The sequence below is a fragment of the Perognathus longimembris genome, chromosome 24 (assembly GCF_023159225.1).
Source record: "Perognathus longimembris pacificus isolate PPM17 chromosome 24, ASM2315922v1, whole genome shotgun sequence".
NCBI classification, from domain to species: Eukaryota; Metazoa; Chordata; class Mammalia; order Rodentia; family Heteromyidae; genus Perognathus; species Perognathus longimembris.
This window is the reverse complement of record NC_063184.1, coordinates 7,137,404-7,157,190: the sequence shown is the minus strand read 5'-3', so window position 1 is coordinate 7,157,190 and position 19,787 is coordinate 7,137,404. Positions and strand designations below refer to the sequence as shown.

Sequence of the window (19,787 nt, the reverse complement as noted above, 5' to 3'; positions counted from 1 at the left end):
CTTCCCTGCCCTGACTCCCTTTGAACTGTGATCTCAAGTAACTAGGATTATAGGTGTGAGCCACCAGCGCCCAGCCTCTATTTATTTATTTTCTTATTTTTTCCTCTTTGATGGTATTTGAGGTTTAAACTTAGGTATCCACAGTTACTTGGTTGGTGCTGTACAGCCTAAAATCACCTCCCACCCAAACAACTACCTGTAGCATCTGCTGCTAGGATTTAACATGAAAAACATGGGGCCTCCTGCCTGGTTTTGACGTGTGGGTCTGAAACCTTGGACCCACACTAGGTGCACTTGCTATTATCATCTCCACTTTACACATCTGAAAATTAAAGTAGACAGGTGCCAGTGCCTCATGCCTCTAATCCCAGCTATCCAGGAGGCTGAAATCTGCAGATCACAGTTCAGAGCCAGTCCAGAGAGGATAGGCCATGAGACTCTTACTGCCAATTAACCAGTAAAAAGCCAAAGTGGTGTAGCTCAAGTGGTAGAGCTCCATCCTTGAACAAAAATGCCAAGTAAAAGGCAAAGGCACTGAGTTCAAGCTCCAGTACTGGCATGCATATGCACGTACACATACATGCACAAGAAAATTAAAGTATAAAGAAACTAGTTCTCTTGGCCAAGGCTATGTTCTAGAAGAGCAAAGGTTTGAATGTAAGCCTGACTACAAAGCCCCAGCTCTCCCACACAGCACAATGTAGTTTCTACTTGGACTCAAATCCTCTTCCTACAGAGCAGAGTGAGCTCACTAAGTGAGAGCCCAGCCAAGCTAAGCACTTCTCAATGTTATCTTAAACTAAAGCCAAACTCATAGGAATTATCGAATGAAATAAGACTCAACATAAATATTTTTTTGTACTTCAGGCTTGAAATGTGACCAACACAGCACTGGATTTGCATTATTATTTTCCATTTTCCCTTAAATATAACCAAGATGTTATGGGAGCTTGACCAAGTACAATTTTGTACCATCAATTATTTCCTATGATTATTCTTTTTCTTTTTCATGATTTAGAGAATACTTTATTAGTCTCTGTAATCAAACCCACACAAGGAAGACCTTATATATTAACACAGTGTGTTAACCTGGTACAAATGGAAACAAAACGAGTTTAATGTTTCTAGACCAATATGGTTATTCATTTCTATGCAGTGCCAACTTAGTATGTTAGTCTGGCCTACTAGTTCCAAAGTTGACAGCACATTAAAGTTTCAAAATTTTCGATGGTTCTAACTTTAAAACCCCAGTTTTTGTGGTGTTTTTTTTGGCCAGAGATTGGGGTTTGAATTTGTTATATGACACTTTTGCTCCCTGGCTGCCATGCCTCCAACCTCCCCAGTGAAGTTTGAAGGAAACGTTTTCCAGTTTTGCTGGGGAGAAGCATCTTACCGCTGTATGTAGGAGTTGTTCACACCTCTGTGATCCAAGTCGTGGCTCAGTGCGGCAATGAGCAGGGCCAGGATCTCCAGCTCCGTCAGCTTGCTCTGTGTCCCCACAGGCGTCAGAGGGAAGGAAAAGAAAGGGACCATCTGTCAAAGGTATTCCACTACTGCTTTCAGTCAGCCACTCATGTCTACGTATGCACTGTGTCTAGACACAAAGAACTCATCCAGTCTCCAGTCCCGTAAGGAATCACAGGACCCTGTCCTTCACGGAGGGATCACCACAAATGGCATTTGTCAACAACAACAACAACAACAAAAGACTTAAATGCCTCAAATAGCAATAATCTGTACACTCATTTACTTTTGTGATGGTAGCTGAGGCTTGAAGTCAGGCTCTTGTGCTCTGGTTCTGCTTTCTTTTTCATGTCTAGTCCTCTGCCATTTGAGCCACACCATTGGACTATATACTATATTGGATTATACACTATTGGATAACTGGACTATATAATCCAATTATCATAATAAACTTTAAATAATTGTTTTTTCTTAATCTCCTGCAAATCCTGCTACATTGTTTATCAGTTGCTGTACCTTAAGGATTGTAGATGTTGCAAATATTAAGCAGAACAACTGAAAAAAGATGGTTAGAAATAAAAATTTGGGTTGTGAAAGTCACATAACTCCAACTTAAATGTAGGTTTTTTTGGGGGAGGTGGTCAGTTGAGGGGCTTGAACTCAATGCCTAGGTACTGTCCCCGAGCCTCTTTGTGCTCAAGGCAGTGCTCTACCACTTGGGCCACCGTTCCACTTCAGTTTTTGATGGTCCTCAGATCTCGACCTCCTGAGTAGCTAAGATTACAGGCTTGAGCCACAGGTGCCCACTTATAGGTTATTTTTGAATGCCTGATGTTCTGTCTGTACTCCTGCTGCCTCTTGTTAGTAAAACCAACCGACAAACAAAACCCCAAAAAGCCAAAGCCCAAGTGAAATGATCATGTTCACATTGTTCTGTGGGAACTCTTAATAATGTAAGTAGGGTTTAAAATATAAATGAATAAGTCTGGCACCAGTGGCTCATACTTGTGGTCCTAGCTACTCAGGAGGCTGAGATCACAAGATCATGCAGCCAGCCCTGGCAGCGAAGTCCATGACACTCTTATCTCCAATTAACCAGCAAAAGAGCCAGAAGTGGAGCTGTGTCTTAAGTGGTAGAGTGCTAGCCTTGAGCATAAAAGCTCAGGAACAGTGCCCAAGCCCTGAGTTCAGTCTCAGGCCCAGCAAAAAGTAAAATAATATTAGATGATCATTTATTATGTCACAAAAGCAATACTTTTCAGTGGCAATAATCCTATGACTCTTGCATATTCCAACATAACAGTATTCTACTTCTGATAAATGTTGACTAAGGAAGCAAAGTATCACTGTGCTATTTTATATGGTTTCTTAGACAAATCACTTATTTTACTTGTTCTCTCTCTCTCATCTCTCTCTCTCTCTCTATCTCTCTCTCTCTCTCTCTCTCTCTCTCTCTCTCTCTCTATCTATCTATCTATCTATCTATATCTCAGTGCTGGGGATCAAACCTAGGCAAGTGTATTACTGCTGAGCTATATCCTCAGCTCAGTCATTTCTTTTAGATCTAGTATGTCAAAAGAGGTCCCTGCAAAAGTAGAGACAGAGGACAATATGGTTTGTTTAAAAACAAAAGAGCAGGGAAATTCTGAGACACAATAATCAGGATGGCTATATGGAGTCATGAGCTTAGAGTAACTAGTTGGGTCTCACTGAAGTTAGAGTCTCAGGACAGACAGCAATATAGAGAATACCTGGCCTGGGAAGGAAGGAATCACACAAATGTTTTCCACATTCATCTTTCTTTTAAAGAGCCTCTGATCAATGTGTACAAAACCCAAATCATTTTGATGAAATAGTACTAATAAAATTAACCAAGCTTCTGGAGAGAATACAGAGCAGAGCCTTGGGCTTCTCTAGGAAACAAGTTCAGAAAGCTAGTTTTTGAGAATTCAACTATGGTTCAAAGTAACGTGGCAAATATGATGCTTCTTAATACGGTGTGGCATCAAATATTTATTTGTCCAAACATCATTGAAACATAACATGAAGCTGCATTTCGTTTTCGTTTTTGCTAGTAATGGGGCTTGAATGGAGGCCCTGGATGCTATCACTTAGCTTTTCCACTCAAGGCTGGCTGGCACTCTACTACTTCAGCCCTATTTCTGGCTTTTTGGTGGTTCATTGGAAAGAAATGTTTCACAGGATTTCCTGTTGAGGCTGGCTTCAAGCCATGATCCTCAGGTCTCAGCCTCCTGAGTAGCTAGGATTATAGGTGTGAGCCACCAGAGTCCAGTAGATGACATTATTTGTAAAGAATTTTATGCCATACAAGCTACATACGAAAGCAAATTAGCAACTACAAATATCTCCATGCTATGTGTGTGTGGACAGCGTGCTATTTTCAATCTTCACACATTAGAACCAGAATCTGTGATTTTCACTAGGGAGCAATCCAATGTCTTCGATATGTGAACTGTACTACAACTTACCTGAATCTTGCCTGCCTTTAGTGCAGCAAACATGCACTGGGCAGTGTTGAAAGCGTGCCTCCAATTGTGATAGGCTACATTCTTCCGATAATTCTTCTTAACACTTAAAATCCACCTGCAAAGGACCTTTAGGAAACAGAGCATAAGGCATAGCATTTACTACCTGCGGTGGCCTATGCTCCAAGCACAGTGTAAGACACCCCCATTCCAGCCTTCCAACCCTGGGACAGGTAAACTACAGGTAGTCTTGATGGTTCCCAGCAAGGGGTAAGGCCAGAATTCAAACTTCTGTAGGCTGATTCCAGAACCCACCAGGATAACCATTTAACTAGCTACCTTAGATGTAAAATTCATGACATCACCAAGAAAGGTATTTTGGGCATCAGTAGGACTGTGATTAACGTGTGTGTGTGTGTGTGTGTGTGTGTGTGTGTGTGTGTGTGTGTGTGTGTGTATGTTTGAAATCTGGGCTTGGGTGCTGACCCTGAGCTCTTTTTTTTAATCAAAGCTAGCACTCTACCACTTGAGCCACAGTTCCACTTCTGGTTTTTCAGTGGTTAATTGCAGATAAGAGTTTCATGGCCTTTCCTGCCTGGGCTGGCTTTGAACCCTGATCCTCTGATCTCAGCCACCTTAGTAGCTAGGATTACAGGCATAAGCCACTGGTGTCTGGCTGACTCACTTTGCAAGATTTGTCCCTTTAAACTTTGCTTAAGATTCAGGCAGAGTTATTGCGTGGCTACCCAAATTGAAGACTAATGGAAAAATGTACTTTAAAAGATGGAAGAGTGCCAGGCACTGATCGCTCATGTCTATAATCCTCAGCAATTAAGGATCAATGTTCAAAGGCATTCTGGGAAGAAAAGTTCTTGAGAATCACATTTCCAATTAACCAGCAAAAAGCCAGAAGCGTGTGTATGGCTCAAGTGCTAGAGCACCAAGCCTTGAGAAAAAAGCCAAGCAAGAGCTGTAGGCCCTGAGTCTGTTCCCAGTATTGGCACACCACCCCCACCCCCCCAAAAAAAAGAAGAAAGAAAGAAAGAAAAGGAAGAAGAAGAAAAAGCAAAGATGAGATGGAAAGAAGGCTGGGTGAGTTCGGGCAAGTCTTACCAGCTGGTAAGACCAGCTGGTAAGCTGAACTAGTAAGTGAAAACTAGTAAGAGAAAAGCCCTAGGGGTGTATGGGGCCTGGGGCCCGGTTCCTCTGTTTGTGTTTAGCATCAGAGCTTGCCTCTTCAAATTGGAATGATTTACTACACCTGAGGGGATTTTGTGAAAATAAATATGAGCTTCATCTTGCAGATAACATGGCATTGGCTGCAAATACAAAAATAGGTTGCTCTGGGGAATGAAAGAAGAGTTGGGGAAAGCACTCAATATATGATAGGTATCTGCAGAGAAAGGCCAAAAATAAGTCTTCAAGGTGCAGGGACACGGCTAATAAGAGATTTTTGGGGTATTTTGCTTTTCAGATCTTTTTGTTCCAGTTCTGTGGCTCTGTTCGCAGGCAATTCAGGCAACAAAGCACTATGCTGTCTCCTAACCTTTGCCTCTCTGTGTGGTACTGGATACTGTACTCAGGGCCTTGCTCTAGCATGTGAGCCATGCCCCAGTCAGGCTGTTGAGTAATAATTTATATTATTTATAAGTTATATATAATTATGTACAATAACATATAATATGTATATTATATAGAATAATTTATAGTTATACCCTCAAGAGCCTGTTGAATATACTAAGCAGGGTCACCAACCATTACAGACTTGCAGGGGTCTGAGGGGTGCATTCAAGGTTCTATAGGAGAAAGAAGAGAAATCAGCTCTGCTTCTGTGTGCATGAAACTCACCAGTGAAAACAGCTGATGTGCATGTATAAAATATATATACCCAAATATACACAAAAGCAAATGCATGATGTCCAGCCAAGAGCTCTCTCAGAAGCAGAGATTTTTTTTTTTTTGGTGGGGGGGGAAGTTCAGCTCTGAGGAAAAGAAAAGTTGTAGTGTCGTAACCCACAGGAAACAGAATTCAGAAGAGAAATTCCTGTAGAAGACAGGAGAAACAGAAGTAATGGTTGATGTCTTCGTGAATAAACTGAAGGTTTAGAAACCAAGTGGAGACTGGAAACTGTCTTTCAGGATGAAATTCTCTTTGCCCGGGATAGTTGGTGAGACTCATGTCCACTCTAAGCAAAAGAAATTACATTTTGTCATCTTAAAATAATACTGACAATAAGATCTGAAAATGAACACAGGCCCCAGGCCCCATACACCCCTAGGGCTTTTCTCTTACTAGTTTTCACTTACTAGTTCAGCTTACCAGCTGGTCTTACCAGCTGGTAAGACTTGCCCGAACTCACCCCGCCTTCTTTCCATCTCATCTTTGCTTTTTCTTTTTCTTCCTTTTCTTTCTTTCTTCTTTTTTTGGGGGGGGGGTGGGGGTGGTGTGCCAATACTGGGAACAGACTCAGGGCCTCCAGCTCTTGCTTGGCTTTTTTCTCAAGGCTTGGTGCTCTAGCACTTGAGCCATACACACGCTTCTGTTGCTCTAAAGCAGCAACTCCAATGAGAATCATCACAGTTGGCAGACTAACAGCTCAGGACATACATAGCACAGCAGTTCTCCAAACAGATGGAAAGTAAGAATGAAAACAGGGGGACAAAACTAACTTCCTTCCTTCCTTCCTTCCTTCCTTCCTTCCTTCCTTCCTTCCTTCCTTCCTTCCTTCTTTCCTTCCTCCCTCCCTCCTTCCCTCCTTCCCTCCATGTGTATGTTATATAATACTTATTTTTCTTAAATATATGTTTGTTTTCCTTAGTAGTTATACAAAGGAGTTTCCACTCAACACAGCAGTCTATATGAATACAGTGCCTCTTGATCAATGTCACCATTTTCAACATTCTCCCAACCTATCCCTTTTCTCACTTTTTTTTCCAGTCCTGGGGCTTGAACTGGGGGCCTAGGCTCTATCCTTGAGTTCATTTGTGCTCAAGGCTAGTGCTCTAACACTTGAACCCCAGCACCAGTTCCAACTTTTTCTGAGTATTTTTTTGGAGATAAGAGTCTCATGGACTTTCCTGCCACAGCTGGCTTTGAACCGTCATCCTCAAGATTTCAGCCTCCTGAATAGCTAGGACTGTAGGTGTGAGCCACCAGCACCCAGCACTTTCCTTACTTCTTAGGTTATGTACTGACATTTTTTTTTTGCCATTTCACAAAGCAACATATGTATACAATAATCTTGATCTGTGTCACCCCTTCAACATCTTCACCCCCAACCACACCTTCCTTTATTTTTCTCAGTTCTGTGGTATCTACAATGCATTCATGCCTGCATTCTACTCATTTCCCCAGCTCATTCTTCTACTCCTCTCTTCTTGCCAGTATCCATTTTCTAGTACTCACCTATCAGAAAGAATGGCCTATTTTCCATTCATAAGGAAACGGAAAGACCTGGAGTGGATTATATTAAGTGAAGCAAGCCAGAGAAGCACAGGTTGCATGGTTTCCCTCATTAGTGGGTACTAGAATGTACCTATACATTGAGAACTAAGCACGCTGGGTGGCACACAAGCTGGTATAAATGAATTAGCTGGAGTCTAATAGAATCTACGGAGAACACAAATAGTATAACTCTTTAGAAAGACTAAATCAAAGCCTTACAAAGTAAATATTAGGAAACAGGTATTTTTATGATGGATAAAAATCCAAAAGATAATCAGAATAAAGACAGATACAGAAATTTTGAGAGCCTTTCTTCATTCCCAACCTTCAAATGGTACCTAAAAAGCTAAAGTAAGAAATAAACTGACTTAGAAGAATTTAATAAAAAGGGCCAAGAAACACACTCCTGTATTCTAGACAAATTTCTTCAGCTGAATCATTATAAGCATTGAGTGTAGGAACTTCAGGATCAGGAAAAAAAGAAGGATCTGAAATACCATCAAGGTTTCCATGTACCTGCAATGTGCAAGAATCAGAACTGAGAGAGCTACATGTAGAACTTCTAGCTCTAGATGCCACTTTTATCCCATTAATAGAGAAGACACAGCCTGGTGCCCGTGGCTCACGCTTGTAATCCTAGCTACTTAAGAAGCTGAGCTCTGAGAATTGCAGCTCAAAGCCAGCCCAGGCTTTTGTGACACTCTTATCTCCAATTAACCACTCAAAAATGGGTGATAGAGCTGTGGTTCAAAGTGGTAGAGCACTAGCCTTAAGCAAAAAAGAGCTCAGGGACAGTGCCCAAGCCCTGAGTTCAAGCCCCATGACAGGGGGGATGGGGGTGAAGGGGAGGGAGGAGAGAAGACATTTACAAATAAGACCTCTATCCTTCAAGTGCTGTGATATTTGGCCTAGGCATGGGATAAAGGACAAGGGTTCCATAGTTGTGGATTAAGCAGAATATGAGATAGAAGAGAACATACATGAGCACAGAATTCCCAGATGGTGGGGTTGAGGTGGGGTGGGGGGGAGAGCCAATGGGAAGGAAGACCATCAGCCATAATAACAGATGAAGGAACTAGGAACATGAGCGGTTAACAACCCCAAATAACTAACTACAAGATCTATGACTTTAGCCAGGCACTTATGTCTCAAGCCTGTAATCCCAGCTACTCAGGAGTCTGATCTGAGGATTAAAGATTGAAGCAGGCTGGGCAGAAAAGTCTGTGGGACTCTTATCTCCAATCAACCAGCAGAAAGCCCGAACTGGATGTGTGGCTCAAGAGGTAGAGTGCTAGTCTTGAGTGGAAAAACCAAATGAGAGTACAAGGCAGAGAGACAGAGAGGGAGATAGAGATGGATAGAGAGAGGGAGAGAGAAAGAGAGAGACAGAAACACAGAGAGAGCGAGTGCCATGATCTTTCTAGTCCACCATCCCATCCCAATTTCTTCACTTGGAAAAAAAGAGATAATAGTCACGCCCTGAGGATCTCTCTTGAGAGTTTGCTGCAATAGTTAAAGGTCATGCTATTCCTTCACACAGTCTAGCAACAGTGAGGCATGGTAAATCTATTGGTAGTTGTTCATATGAGAAATATTAATAAAAACATTGGCTAAACAAAGAACTAACTCTGGGTCTCTAATAATGCTACAAGTAAAAGATACTTAGCTCTGTTCACTATTTATTATTCCTGTGAAGTCTTTGTGAGTAGAAGGGATTCATCACAGGAATTTATACCTGACAGCTTTGAGTATCCCAAATAGGTGGGTAACTTTTCACCCTATCAATTAATGAAGGCCTAAGCAGTAGCTTAGTTTTCAAGCTGTGTAAGTTTCTAGGTAGCATATCTGTACATGGAGACTAGCTACTCACTGGACCAGAAGATGCCTGGAAAGACAAGAATGCTGCCTGTGTTGGGAGGAGCTTGGCTGTTTCTTTTTTATCCTTGGATGCTACGTCCACAGCTATTATAGACAAAACCCAATCCCCAGATGTCTCTACACTGACATAACAATGAACTGATTCTAGCCCTGACATTGTCTGTCGGAAAGGCAAGCAAGGTAGCCCAGAGAATTAAATCAGTTCTTATCCTCAGCCTGCATAGGGGACTCCATTCCAACTTATAAGTCTGGCCTCACGTCAAGTGTCTTGTAGTCCCTCTGAGCCCAGCCTGTCCACTGCTGCAGTCAGCTCTTGCTCCTCCCTGTTGTTTTTAGAATGAAATCCAAATTTCTTTGAATGTTCACAAAGCTCTACAGAATTTGCTTTTGACCTTCCTTGCTAGTTGCTTCTCTGGTCATGCTTACCCCTCATCTAACTACAATACCTCCTGCTAGTCTGGCTTGGCAAATCCTGCTCTCAGTTTTAGGAACACTTTCCTACATTCTTCACCCTGGTGCTTGCTAGGTGAAATTTAGTACGTGTCTTTTTTGGTGTGTGTGTGTCAGACTTGGGGCTTGAACTCAGGGCCTGGGTGCTGTTGCTGAGTTTGTTTTGCTCGAGGCTAGCACGCTACCACTTGAGCCATGGCTCTTCTGGTGCTTAATTGGAGATGAGTGTCTCATGAACTTTGGCTTTGAACCAAGATCCTCAGATCTCAGCCTCCTGACTCAGCTAGGATTACAGGCTTGAGCCATAGGCGCCCAGCTAGTACATATCTTTTTAACTGCTGACAGCTTTTCTTTAAAAATCTTCAGGTCCCCATTAGCCAATAGCGTATAAATTATTAGTGCTCTAAACCAATTCCCTCCTCCCTCTCTCTCCCCTCCCTCTCCCTTTCTCCCTGCCTTCCTACTTCATGTTTCATTTGGAAGTTCTGCACAAGGTTGAGGTCAGTGAACATCCGGATCGTGCACAGAGCTGTTTCCAGGTCAGACAGTTCAAAGTCACTGAAGCTGAAGTCAGTGATTTTAAGGGTCTGGGCAGACGGTACCACAGCAGCCTTAGGAAAGAAGAAAAAGATGAAATGAAACTCTTCATTAAGACAAGAGATAATCACAAAAATTTCTCACTTGACTACAAGAAAAAGAGAACACTGTATGTATTTACTGTTTTGTTTTTTAAATGATGCTATAGTACATGTTAAATGACCCACACTGGCCAATGTGTTCAAGGCTTGGGCTCCGGTGGTCACTGTTGGGAGGTGATGGAGCCCAGTGGGAGGAAGTTATATCATCGGGGTGATGTCTGTGGAGAAGATATTAGGACTCCAGTCCCGCCTCTTCCTCTTTCACTTCCTGGCCACCATGGGGTAAGTATCTTGCTCCACCACAGGCTTCATGCCACATGTACTGTCTAATCCCAGACGCCAAAGCCACAGATATGATCAAATGTCATTTGAAACCAAGAGGTAAAATAAACCTTTCCACTGTGCTTTTTCCCCCCTTTTGATAAAGGGGTCTGGCCATATATAGAATCCAGATTGGTTCTGTATCATCCTCCTGGGTGCTGGAATTATAGACATGCACTACGTTGCTTGGCACTAATCTTTCTTTCTTTCTTTCTTTTTTTTTTTTTCCAGTCCTGGGGCTTGAACTCAGGGTCTGAGCACTATCCCTGCCTTCTCTTTGCTCAAGGCTAGCACTCTACCACTTGAGCCACAGCACCGCTTCTGGCTTTTTTCTATGAAGAATCGCACCAGGGCTTGCTAGGCAAGCACTCTACCACTAGGCCACATTCCCAGCCCTAATCTTTCTATTTTTAAAGCTGATTTTCTCCATAAAAGAAAGCTACCTAACATAAATGTAATGTATCAGGAATACATTACAGGAACATTTCCCTTGTTTTAAACAGAGCCACATGAGGTTAATGAACATAATTCCAGCCCATATATTGGTATGGGCTATATGCCAAGACTCTGTCTCAAAAACAGAAAGCTTCTGAAATACTAGGTCATATTAAACTCCAATTCCCAGGAAAAAGATTCTGGATGAGGCCAAGAAGCTTCCCTTAGACCAAGCAAAGGCCTACAGCCTTTTCTCTCCTAGACTTCCTGCTGAGGCCTATAAGCACTGGAGTTTGCAGGAATCCTCCACTCTTTCCAGGGTCATTTGCCATTCCAGGGTTTGGGTTTTTGGGGGGAGTGGGGCGAGGAAGACTTGAACTCAGTAACTTAAGCTTGCTAGACTGGCACTCTGCCACTTGAGCCATATTCCTAGTCCCCTGTCAGAGCTTCCTTTAAAAGAGTTTTGGCTTTGTCAGGCTAAGATTAATGGGAAGAAAAGAAAGCTAAAACAATAAAGACATGGAGCCAGGATCCACCCCCTTTAGGTTTTCAATGAGGAGCAGAGCTATCAGGACTTTCCTTTACTTTTATCTTCCATGAAGTAAAAAGATAAAAACAACATAACCTTCAGAGTTATCTAGAGCTGGCAATATTCCTATGAATCTAAGGTCACCGGAACATTTTTCTGTTTCTCCTGGCCTTCAAATTTTGCTTCTACATCCCTGATTTTCTTAACCCTGCAAAGCTCCTTCTTAGGACCCAAATTCAGGAGAAAGTATGTGTTCTGTGAAGTGAGCTCCACATCTGAGGAATGTGGGGGCTGAAGCAGAAGGGGGAGGACTGTGAATGTTTAGATAAAGGCCAAACTTGTTTGCTCCTGCCTCTAACATTAGAGGTGGGGTGCCAACTGCAGTGGGGAAGAATGGAGGCTGGAGTAAGCCTTTTAACTAAAAAAACGCCATTAAAAGACAAGAGAACAGATTTTATTTTCTTTTTTAGGGCAACATCATGCTTAAGATAGTAAGCTTCTTTTCTTTTCACAAAGCTTTTTCTCCCATTTGCCTCTGTATTCTGCTGGCCTCCTGCTGAGAGAAAAATCCTTTGCTCCTTGAGTCACACACCACCATAACTGAGCTTCCTGAGCAGCCCTGAAGGGATAAGCAGACATGTTCCTTAACGGCCTTGCGCACTCTGGGGTTGAGCACTCTGGGGTTGAGGATTCTGGGGTCAGTCTCTAAGGAGACTCGAGGAAGTCAGCAATCCCTTAAAGCTCTGCTAACCTGCATCTTCACCCTCACAGGAAAGTCAGCTTTCTATTTGTCTCTGCAGGGCAATTTGAAGTAAAATGAGTGATTACCAACCATTCTTTCTACCCAACAAAACATTCTACATGTTACTGGTAACAAGGTATAAAGTCTGTGATATCTCTGGAATTTAAGTCACTTAATAGAAATAACACCTTCTAAAGAATTTGTATATCAATAAGGTACTATAACTAAAAATATACATAAGTGTATTCTTAGCTGGAAAATCCAATTCAAACTCTTGGAGTTATAAAGATACTTAATCCCATAAAAAAAACTGCCTATTTTTTCCATACAAAAGTGCAATTGCTTTGAATTTCCAGGCAGACTCTAGTTTTTATCTGTGTCAAATTGAGCACATGTAAAAAGACACAAAAAAATAGACAACGTTCACTGAATTAACTATTCAATCTACCAGACAGCTTACTGATGTGTGTTTGTGTATGTGTATATTTTTTTCCTCTGGGTTGGTCTGAGTTATATATTGAACTATCTTGGTTTAAAGGAAGTAATAACAGTTATTGAAAGATTATAATTTCTCAGTGATCTTATCTAAACCTTTTGTTCTAAATATCATATGATTAGTGAAGAAATATAAAACTAAAGCTGGGTTCTAGTGGTTCATATCTATAATCCTACCTACTCAGGAGGCTGAGATCTGATGATTGTGGTTCAAAGCCAGCCTGGGCAGAAAAGTCCGTGAGACTCTTTATCTCCAATAAACTACCCTCAAAAAAGCCAAAGTGGAGCTGTGGCTCAAGTGGTAGAGTACTAGCCTTGAGCAAAAATAAACTCAGGTATATTGCCCAGGACCTAAGTTCAAGTCCCAGGACCAGCACCCAAAACAAAATAAAACAAACAAAAACTGATTGCAGTCTGGCATAATTCTAGAAAGCTGTCATTTTATATTTCTGCACTAGATAATGATCATATATAAAAGAAATTTAAGCCAGGCACCAGTGGCTCTCACCTGTAATCCTAGCTACTCAAAAGAGGCTGAGACCTGAGGATCATGGTTCAAAAATCATCCCAGGCTCACAGATCTGTGAGACACATATCTCCAAATTATCCAGCAAAAAGCCAGAAGTGAAGCTGTAGTAGAACATTACCTTTGAGGGGAAAAAATATCCAAGAGAGAGTGTGAGGCCTGAGTTCAAGACCTAGTATTGCCCCTCCTCCAAAGAGAGAGAGAGAGAGGAAGAGAGCGAGAGCGAGAGAGAGCGAGAGCAAGAGTACGAGCGAGAGAAAGCCAGGTAAAGTACATAGTGCAAGGAAATGTTTGCTACTAGGTGCTCTGGTCTTAAAGCATCACTGATTTAGTTACAGTACCAAGGTGTTTAGCTGCTCTGCCTGCTTTTCAAGTCTCAGAGGTGAGGAAGTTGAGTTCCGAAGTCTTTAGGGCTTCATATTGCCTGAAGTGATGATACATTTGCTATTGTGTCCACACAAAACACTTCTTGCTGCTTCCATACCCTGGAACAAATGCCAGACTCTGGGAAGTTTTTGACTTAACCACTCCCCTGACAGTAGGCTCTAAACTCTGATTCTCTTGGCACATGAGGTGAATGGACAGTGCACCTGCCATTGTGGTTTTGTTGTATCATTCAAGCTTGATTCTATATGCTGGGTCTTTGCTTTCTATGCTCTCTTACAGGATGGAGAAGAGATAATTATACAGCTCCTGCTCACAAAAAGGATCCTAATCTCCACATGGTATAGAGGGTTTAGACTAATAGGTAGACATGTCTCTTCTCCTGAAATTAGCATGTTTTATTTTTTCCATGTTTCAGGGGGTGGGTGGGTTAATTGAAACTTTCTCCCTTTGAGGCCTCTATTTGTCCTGTTTTCACAGAGCTCTTTTTCAGCTTTTACATTTCAGCTGTATGTATCAGGAGACTGTTCACTGGTCCCATGACAGATACTATACCAAGATTCTATTAACATGGATGCCAACCTTTCTCTGATGAGCCTTTTCTGAAGGGGCTGGAACACTGTCAAATACATTCCCTGGACTCCCTTGCAGCTAAGGTTCCAGATGGATTTGTTTCTCCAAAGATCTGTATTTCGGAGAAACCTGAATTTTAAACAAACACTGCCACAGAGTGAAGGCTTTTCTTAGGGATGGGCCCATGATGGCAGAGGGCATGTGGTGACTCTGCCAGCAGCTTTCAGCCCCCAAGTTTTCTAGCATGGTTGACTGTGGAGTGGGTTGAAGAACAGGTGGCTTTCTGAGTCTGGTCTATTTGGAAAACTTACAGTGAGCCAGATCTGCCGTTTTGTTCTGGGAATCATTCCTAAGGATATCCATTTACTCCAAATAACTTGACAAATTATGCCAGGTTGCCGGTGGCTCATGCCTGTGAACCTAGCTACTCAGGAGGGTGAGATCTAAGGATCATGGTTCAGAGCCAGCCTGGGTAGGAAACTCTCTGAGACTCTTATCTCCCATTACCCCAAACTGAGTACTTGCAAGAGGGGAGGGTGGGGCCAAGGGGAGAAGGGCAGAAGGATTTAAGGGGGGAGGGGGAGAATTCAGGCAAAAATTCATTATATAAGCTACAGAATTGAGAAATGTAAGGAAGGGGTGGGTCCAAGAGAGTGAAGATGTTGAAGATGTTGAAGTGATGGCACAGATCAAGATTCACTGTACACATACATTGCTTTGATAAATGGCAAAAAATTTCAATACATAACCTAAAATTAAGATAAGTAAGATTAAGATAAGTGGTGAGGGGCTGGGGATATAGCCTAGTGGCAAGAGTGCCTGCCTCGGATACACGAGGCCCTAGGTTCGATTCCCCAGCACCACATATACAGAAAACGGCCAGAAGCGGCGCTGTGGCTCAAGTGGCAGAGTGCTAGCCTTGAGCGGGAAGAAGCCAGGGACAGTGCTCAGGCCCTGAGTTCAAGGCCCAGGACTGGCCAAAAAAAAAAAAAAAAAGATAAGTGGTGAATTGGGAGGGAAGTGGGAGGGAAGAGAATGTTGAAAGTTGTGACATTGATCAAGATGCACTGTATCCATAAACTGCTTTGGTGAATGGCAACTCCTTTGTACGTGTGTGTGTGTGTGTGTGTGTGTGTGTGTGTGTGTGTGTGTATTTGCCAGTCTTGGGGCTTGAAATCAAGGCCTGAGCGCTGTCCCTGTCTTCTTTTTTGCTCAAGGTTAGCACTCTACCACTTGAGCCACAGCACCACTTCTGGCTTTTTCTACATATGTGGTACAAAGATAATACATCTTTTAAAGCTGTTAAGTGTAGTTGTTGCTCAAATGAGTTCAAACCCCAGTGCCACCCACTCCCATTAAAAAAAAAAGACAGAAACGAGCAATTCTTGGTCTAAAATAGGGAGTAGTTTCTACTATCCACAGATGAACTCAGATGATACTGTTATGACTACAGATGAAGCATCTGAAATTGGATGGTTGACTGAGGTGAATCTGAAAGTAGAAGAGAATCAGGACCCAGCCACAGCAGTGGCTCTTCAAATGTGGTTCCTGGACAGTGAGCATCTGGGAACTTGCTACAAATGCAAATTCTTGGGCCCCAGTCCAGGGCTCCTGAATCAGAAACCCTGGATGGGTGTGGCCACCTGCTTTATAGAACAAGCCAATCAGGTGATTCTAGGAATACTGAAATCTGAGCACCAGTGCATCATAGAAAGGCTATTAATGATCCCCGGTACTTAGTCATTAGCTTGTGGTGGCTTAGAAAGAAGTGCCTGTTTCGTAGGCCTCATGGTGACTGCTTGTCATCTGTGAGGGGCAGAAACTGCAGGGTGAGGTGGCTGGTGTTTGATTTGGTAGAGGGATTTGAAAAAAAGGAAAGAAAGGGTCCTGGGCCTCAATGTGTTAGCTTAAATCATGGTCAGAAAACTACACATTTTATGGCTTACGTAAAAGATTGATTCTGAGCTGGGAATATTGCCTAGTGGAAAGAGTGTTTGCCTCGTATACATGAAGCCCTGGGTTCAATTCCTAAGCACCACATATATAGAAAATGACAGTGCTCAGGCCCTGAGTCCAAGGCCCAGGACTGGCAAAAAAATATTTTTTTTTTTATTCTTTTTTAGGGGAAGGGTAGTGCTGAGACTTGAACTCTAGGCCAGGGTACACTCCCTTAGTCTGTTGCTCAAGGCTGGTGCTTTATCACTTGAGCAAAGCTCCAATTCTGCTTTTTCCTGGTTAATTGCAGGTAAGAGTCTAATGGGCTGCCCTGACAAAGCTAGCTTTGACCCGCAATCCTCAGATCTCAGGTGTGAGCCACTGGCCCCTGGCCTCAAACATATGTTCTTGTAGCACTAATGTAGTCAAAGCCCAGGTGGTGTTTTAACCTGCGAGCTGCTGAATTGTGGTGAGGGTGGAAGTCAGAACACTGATTAAGGAGGCATGGAGAAACAAGAAATGCTCAGACACTGCATAGCACTGCATCTCTCAAGAATTACTCCAGACTGTACACTTCATAGCACCCTGAATCTTATTGAGCCATCATTCCTTTCTTTCAGTGTTCCATACTATTGTGTAAGTATGTCATGTATGAAACTACATATTCCTTGTATTTGGAGTGCCTTCTATAATGCTTGTATAGAGTAGAAGGCAAACACTGAATAAGTTTTTGTACATTTGTTATTTTTTTTGCCATCAACCTTATCACCAGAATGCAAATTCATGTAGCATATAACATTATCTTGTAGTTCAGTTACTTATTTTATTTACTTTGGAAACTTTTGATTATAGTTGGATTGCTTTTCTCATTTGCATTAAAATGCTTCATGAATTTAAGTTTCCTTTTTTTTTTTTTTAAGTGGTATTGGCATTTGAACACAGAGCTCTGTGCTTTCAAGGCAGGTGTTCTACCACTAGAGGAGCCAGGTCCTCAGCTCTTTACTATGGTAATGTTAAAAAAAAAATAAGCTTCAGCTTGTCTTTGTGTCATAGTCTTTTGATCCTTTTGCTCCCAAACACACAAGCAGTAGCCCATAGGTTTTCTATTTATTCTCAGCTCTAGTAGGAATTATTTATTCTAGACTATGTCCCGCCAGCACAGAACTGGTTAGGCTGAATATAGGACAGGCTCATATTTATTCTTACAGCCTGTTTTCTTCTAGTTTGTTTTCACTTCCCCGTTGGTTGAAAATGAGTGTACAATTTCTTCATGCACGTTATTAGAATGGCTGGTGCACAAAAGGCCTCAAATGAGACAGGGACATTTTATGACCTCAATGTTGTTGCTAGCAGATCCTGTGAAGCCCCCCCATCCCGTTGCCACCACTAACAAAAACCAATGCTTCATGGGTGCTCTGTCTACTACATATTTGTAAGTTCTTCCATTACCTGTTTCTACCCAGACCTGGAGATGAGAGCTCCTGAGATGGCTGCTTCTAGCACATTAGCAGGTTGCTTTAAATCTGGGACCAATTATTAAATTATTTCTACCTTCAGCATCATTTGCAGAAGAAGAAATAAGTAAAAAACTTACTGAATTGGAGTTAAGGAACTTGAGCTACTAGTTTGTTTCTCTTTATTTCCTTATGCTATAAGCTCTTATGAAGTGTGGGTTTTGTAGTGTACTGATGGGTGACATTCATTTAAATAATCATCCAACAAAACACTCAACCAGGCTCTTGTTATTTCATCACTAAATGGCCAATATCTGTAGTATACTCCATAATGAAGAGTCCAGTGGGGAAGACAGACACATACATAAGTGAAATGCACAGTTATTTGGTGGAACAGAAATATGTTGGCCCAAGAGAACCCTAACATGGCCGGGCACTGGTGGCTCACACCTGTAATCCTAGCTATTCAGGAGGCTGAGTTCTGAGGATCACGGTTGGAAGCCTGGACAGAAAAGTCTGTGAGAGTCTTAGCTCCGGTTAATCACCAGAAAACCAGAAGTGGCATTGTGGTTCAAAGAGATAGAGTGCTAGCCTTGAGCAAAAGAGCTCAGGGGCAGCACCCAGGTCCTGAGTTTAAGACCCAAGACCAAATAAAAGACAAAACAACAACAACACCCCCCCCCCCTCAAAGAACCCTAACATTCAATGACAGGAGATTGAAGCCCACATCTCCTACTTTTCCAGTCAAGGAGACTCTTTTCTGGGCTGCGTACCACCTAACTTAGGACAAGTGAGAGGCCTCTTTGCAACCAATTCCCTCATGAAGACAACTCCTGTACCAGAAGGGACACTCTGTGTGTCCCTCTCACACATATGAAGGACATCTTTTTGATAATTCAATGAAGAAATGAAATCATAAAGAATAATATATTTACAAAGCATATGGTTTCCTTACAATCTGTAAAGGGATGTGTTCACAGAAATAAACACATTTGGTTAAAGTAAATACAATGATCTTTAAAAACTATTGAGCTTCTTATTTTTAGCCTGTGGTAAAGTCTCTGGTAAGCTCGGCAGAAAATAAACACACCTGGCCTCACAGTACACAATTTAGTCAATTATGTGCCCTTTTTTTTGTTGTTATTATAAAGGTGATGTACAGAGGGGTTACAGTTGCCTAAGTCAGGCAATGAGTACACTTCTTTTCGGACAGTCACCCCTTCCCTTGCTCCCAGTTTTCCCTCCCATCCCCACCCTCAAATTCTATAGTTCATTTTCCACCATGTCCAGTGAGTACCACTGCTGCATTTGTTCACCCTTTGTCTTTCCAAAGACAAACAAGCAAGACAGAAAGAAAACAAAATCAACACCAAAGAAAAACCACTCCTGTTTCCATTTCCTGGAATTCATTTTGATAAGTATTATTTTACATGATCAGAGAGGCATATAGGCATTGTGCCTCTGTGTTCCTTTCCTTTTCCTAAGAGAATCCCCCTTTGGTTTTGCTGTGTATGAATACCTACTCCTTTATAATGTCTCATGCCCCAGTGTATTTTAAATCTAGCTTCGGCATATGAGAGAAACATGCGCTGTTTGTCTCTCTGAGCTTGACTTAACATGCTTTGTGCTAGGTCCATCCATTTCCCTCTTGTTCAATTGTGTGTTCTTTATACAGACAACAATAACAACAACAGCAACAAAAACCACACTGCTATAGAAGGCCTTCTACCCACCCCAGGCCTGAAATAGCATATCTTAAGAGCCAAAATAAGAATGAATGGAAACTGGAAGCAACTTCCCCTCACAGCTAACAAGGAAGAAAGGCCTACTTGTTCATAACATTATTAAAAGTCTTCTGAAGAGAGGGATGTTAATGGGACCTGCTCTTCCATGAATCTCAAACTCTGGTGTTTTGTAAAGGCATTTGTTCCACTACGTCTTGATGTGCTCAATATAAATGTCAAAAGGAAAAGCAAATTCGATCTTAATAGTCCTTCTGTTAAGTAAATTGTGTGCAGGAACAGTATTAATA

At 42.1% G+C, this 19,787-nt stretch overlaps 1 protein-coding gene across 3 annotated transcripts in view; it reads right to left on the bottom strand.

Annotated features, from left to right (window-relative positions):
- Positions 1 to 19,787, bottom strand: part of Pde5a (phosphodiesterase 5A) — a 132,719-nt gene that overhangs the window by 19,406 nt on the left and 93,526 nt on the right. For all 3 annotated transcript variants that reach the window (XM_048333439.1, XM_048333441.1, XM_048333440.1), the window contains exons 12-14: positions 10,188 to 10,334; positions 3,954 to 4,079; positions 1,394 to 1,488 (exon numbers count right to left, since the gene is read on the bottom strand). In XM_048333439.1, the coding sequence (XP_048189396.1) occupies positions 1,394 to 1,488; positions 3,954 to 4,079; positions 10,188 to 10,334 (368 nt within the window). The remainder of the gene's footprint in view (positions 1 to 1,393; positions 1,489 to 3,953; positions 4,080 to 10,187; positions 10,335 to 19,787) is intronic.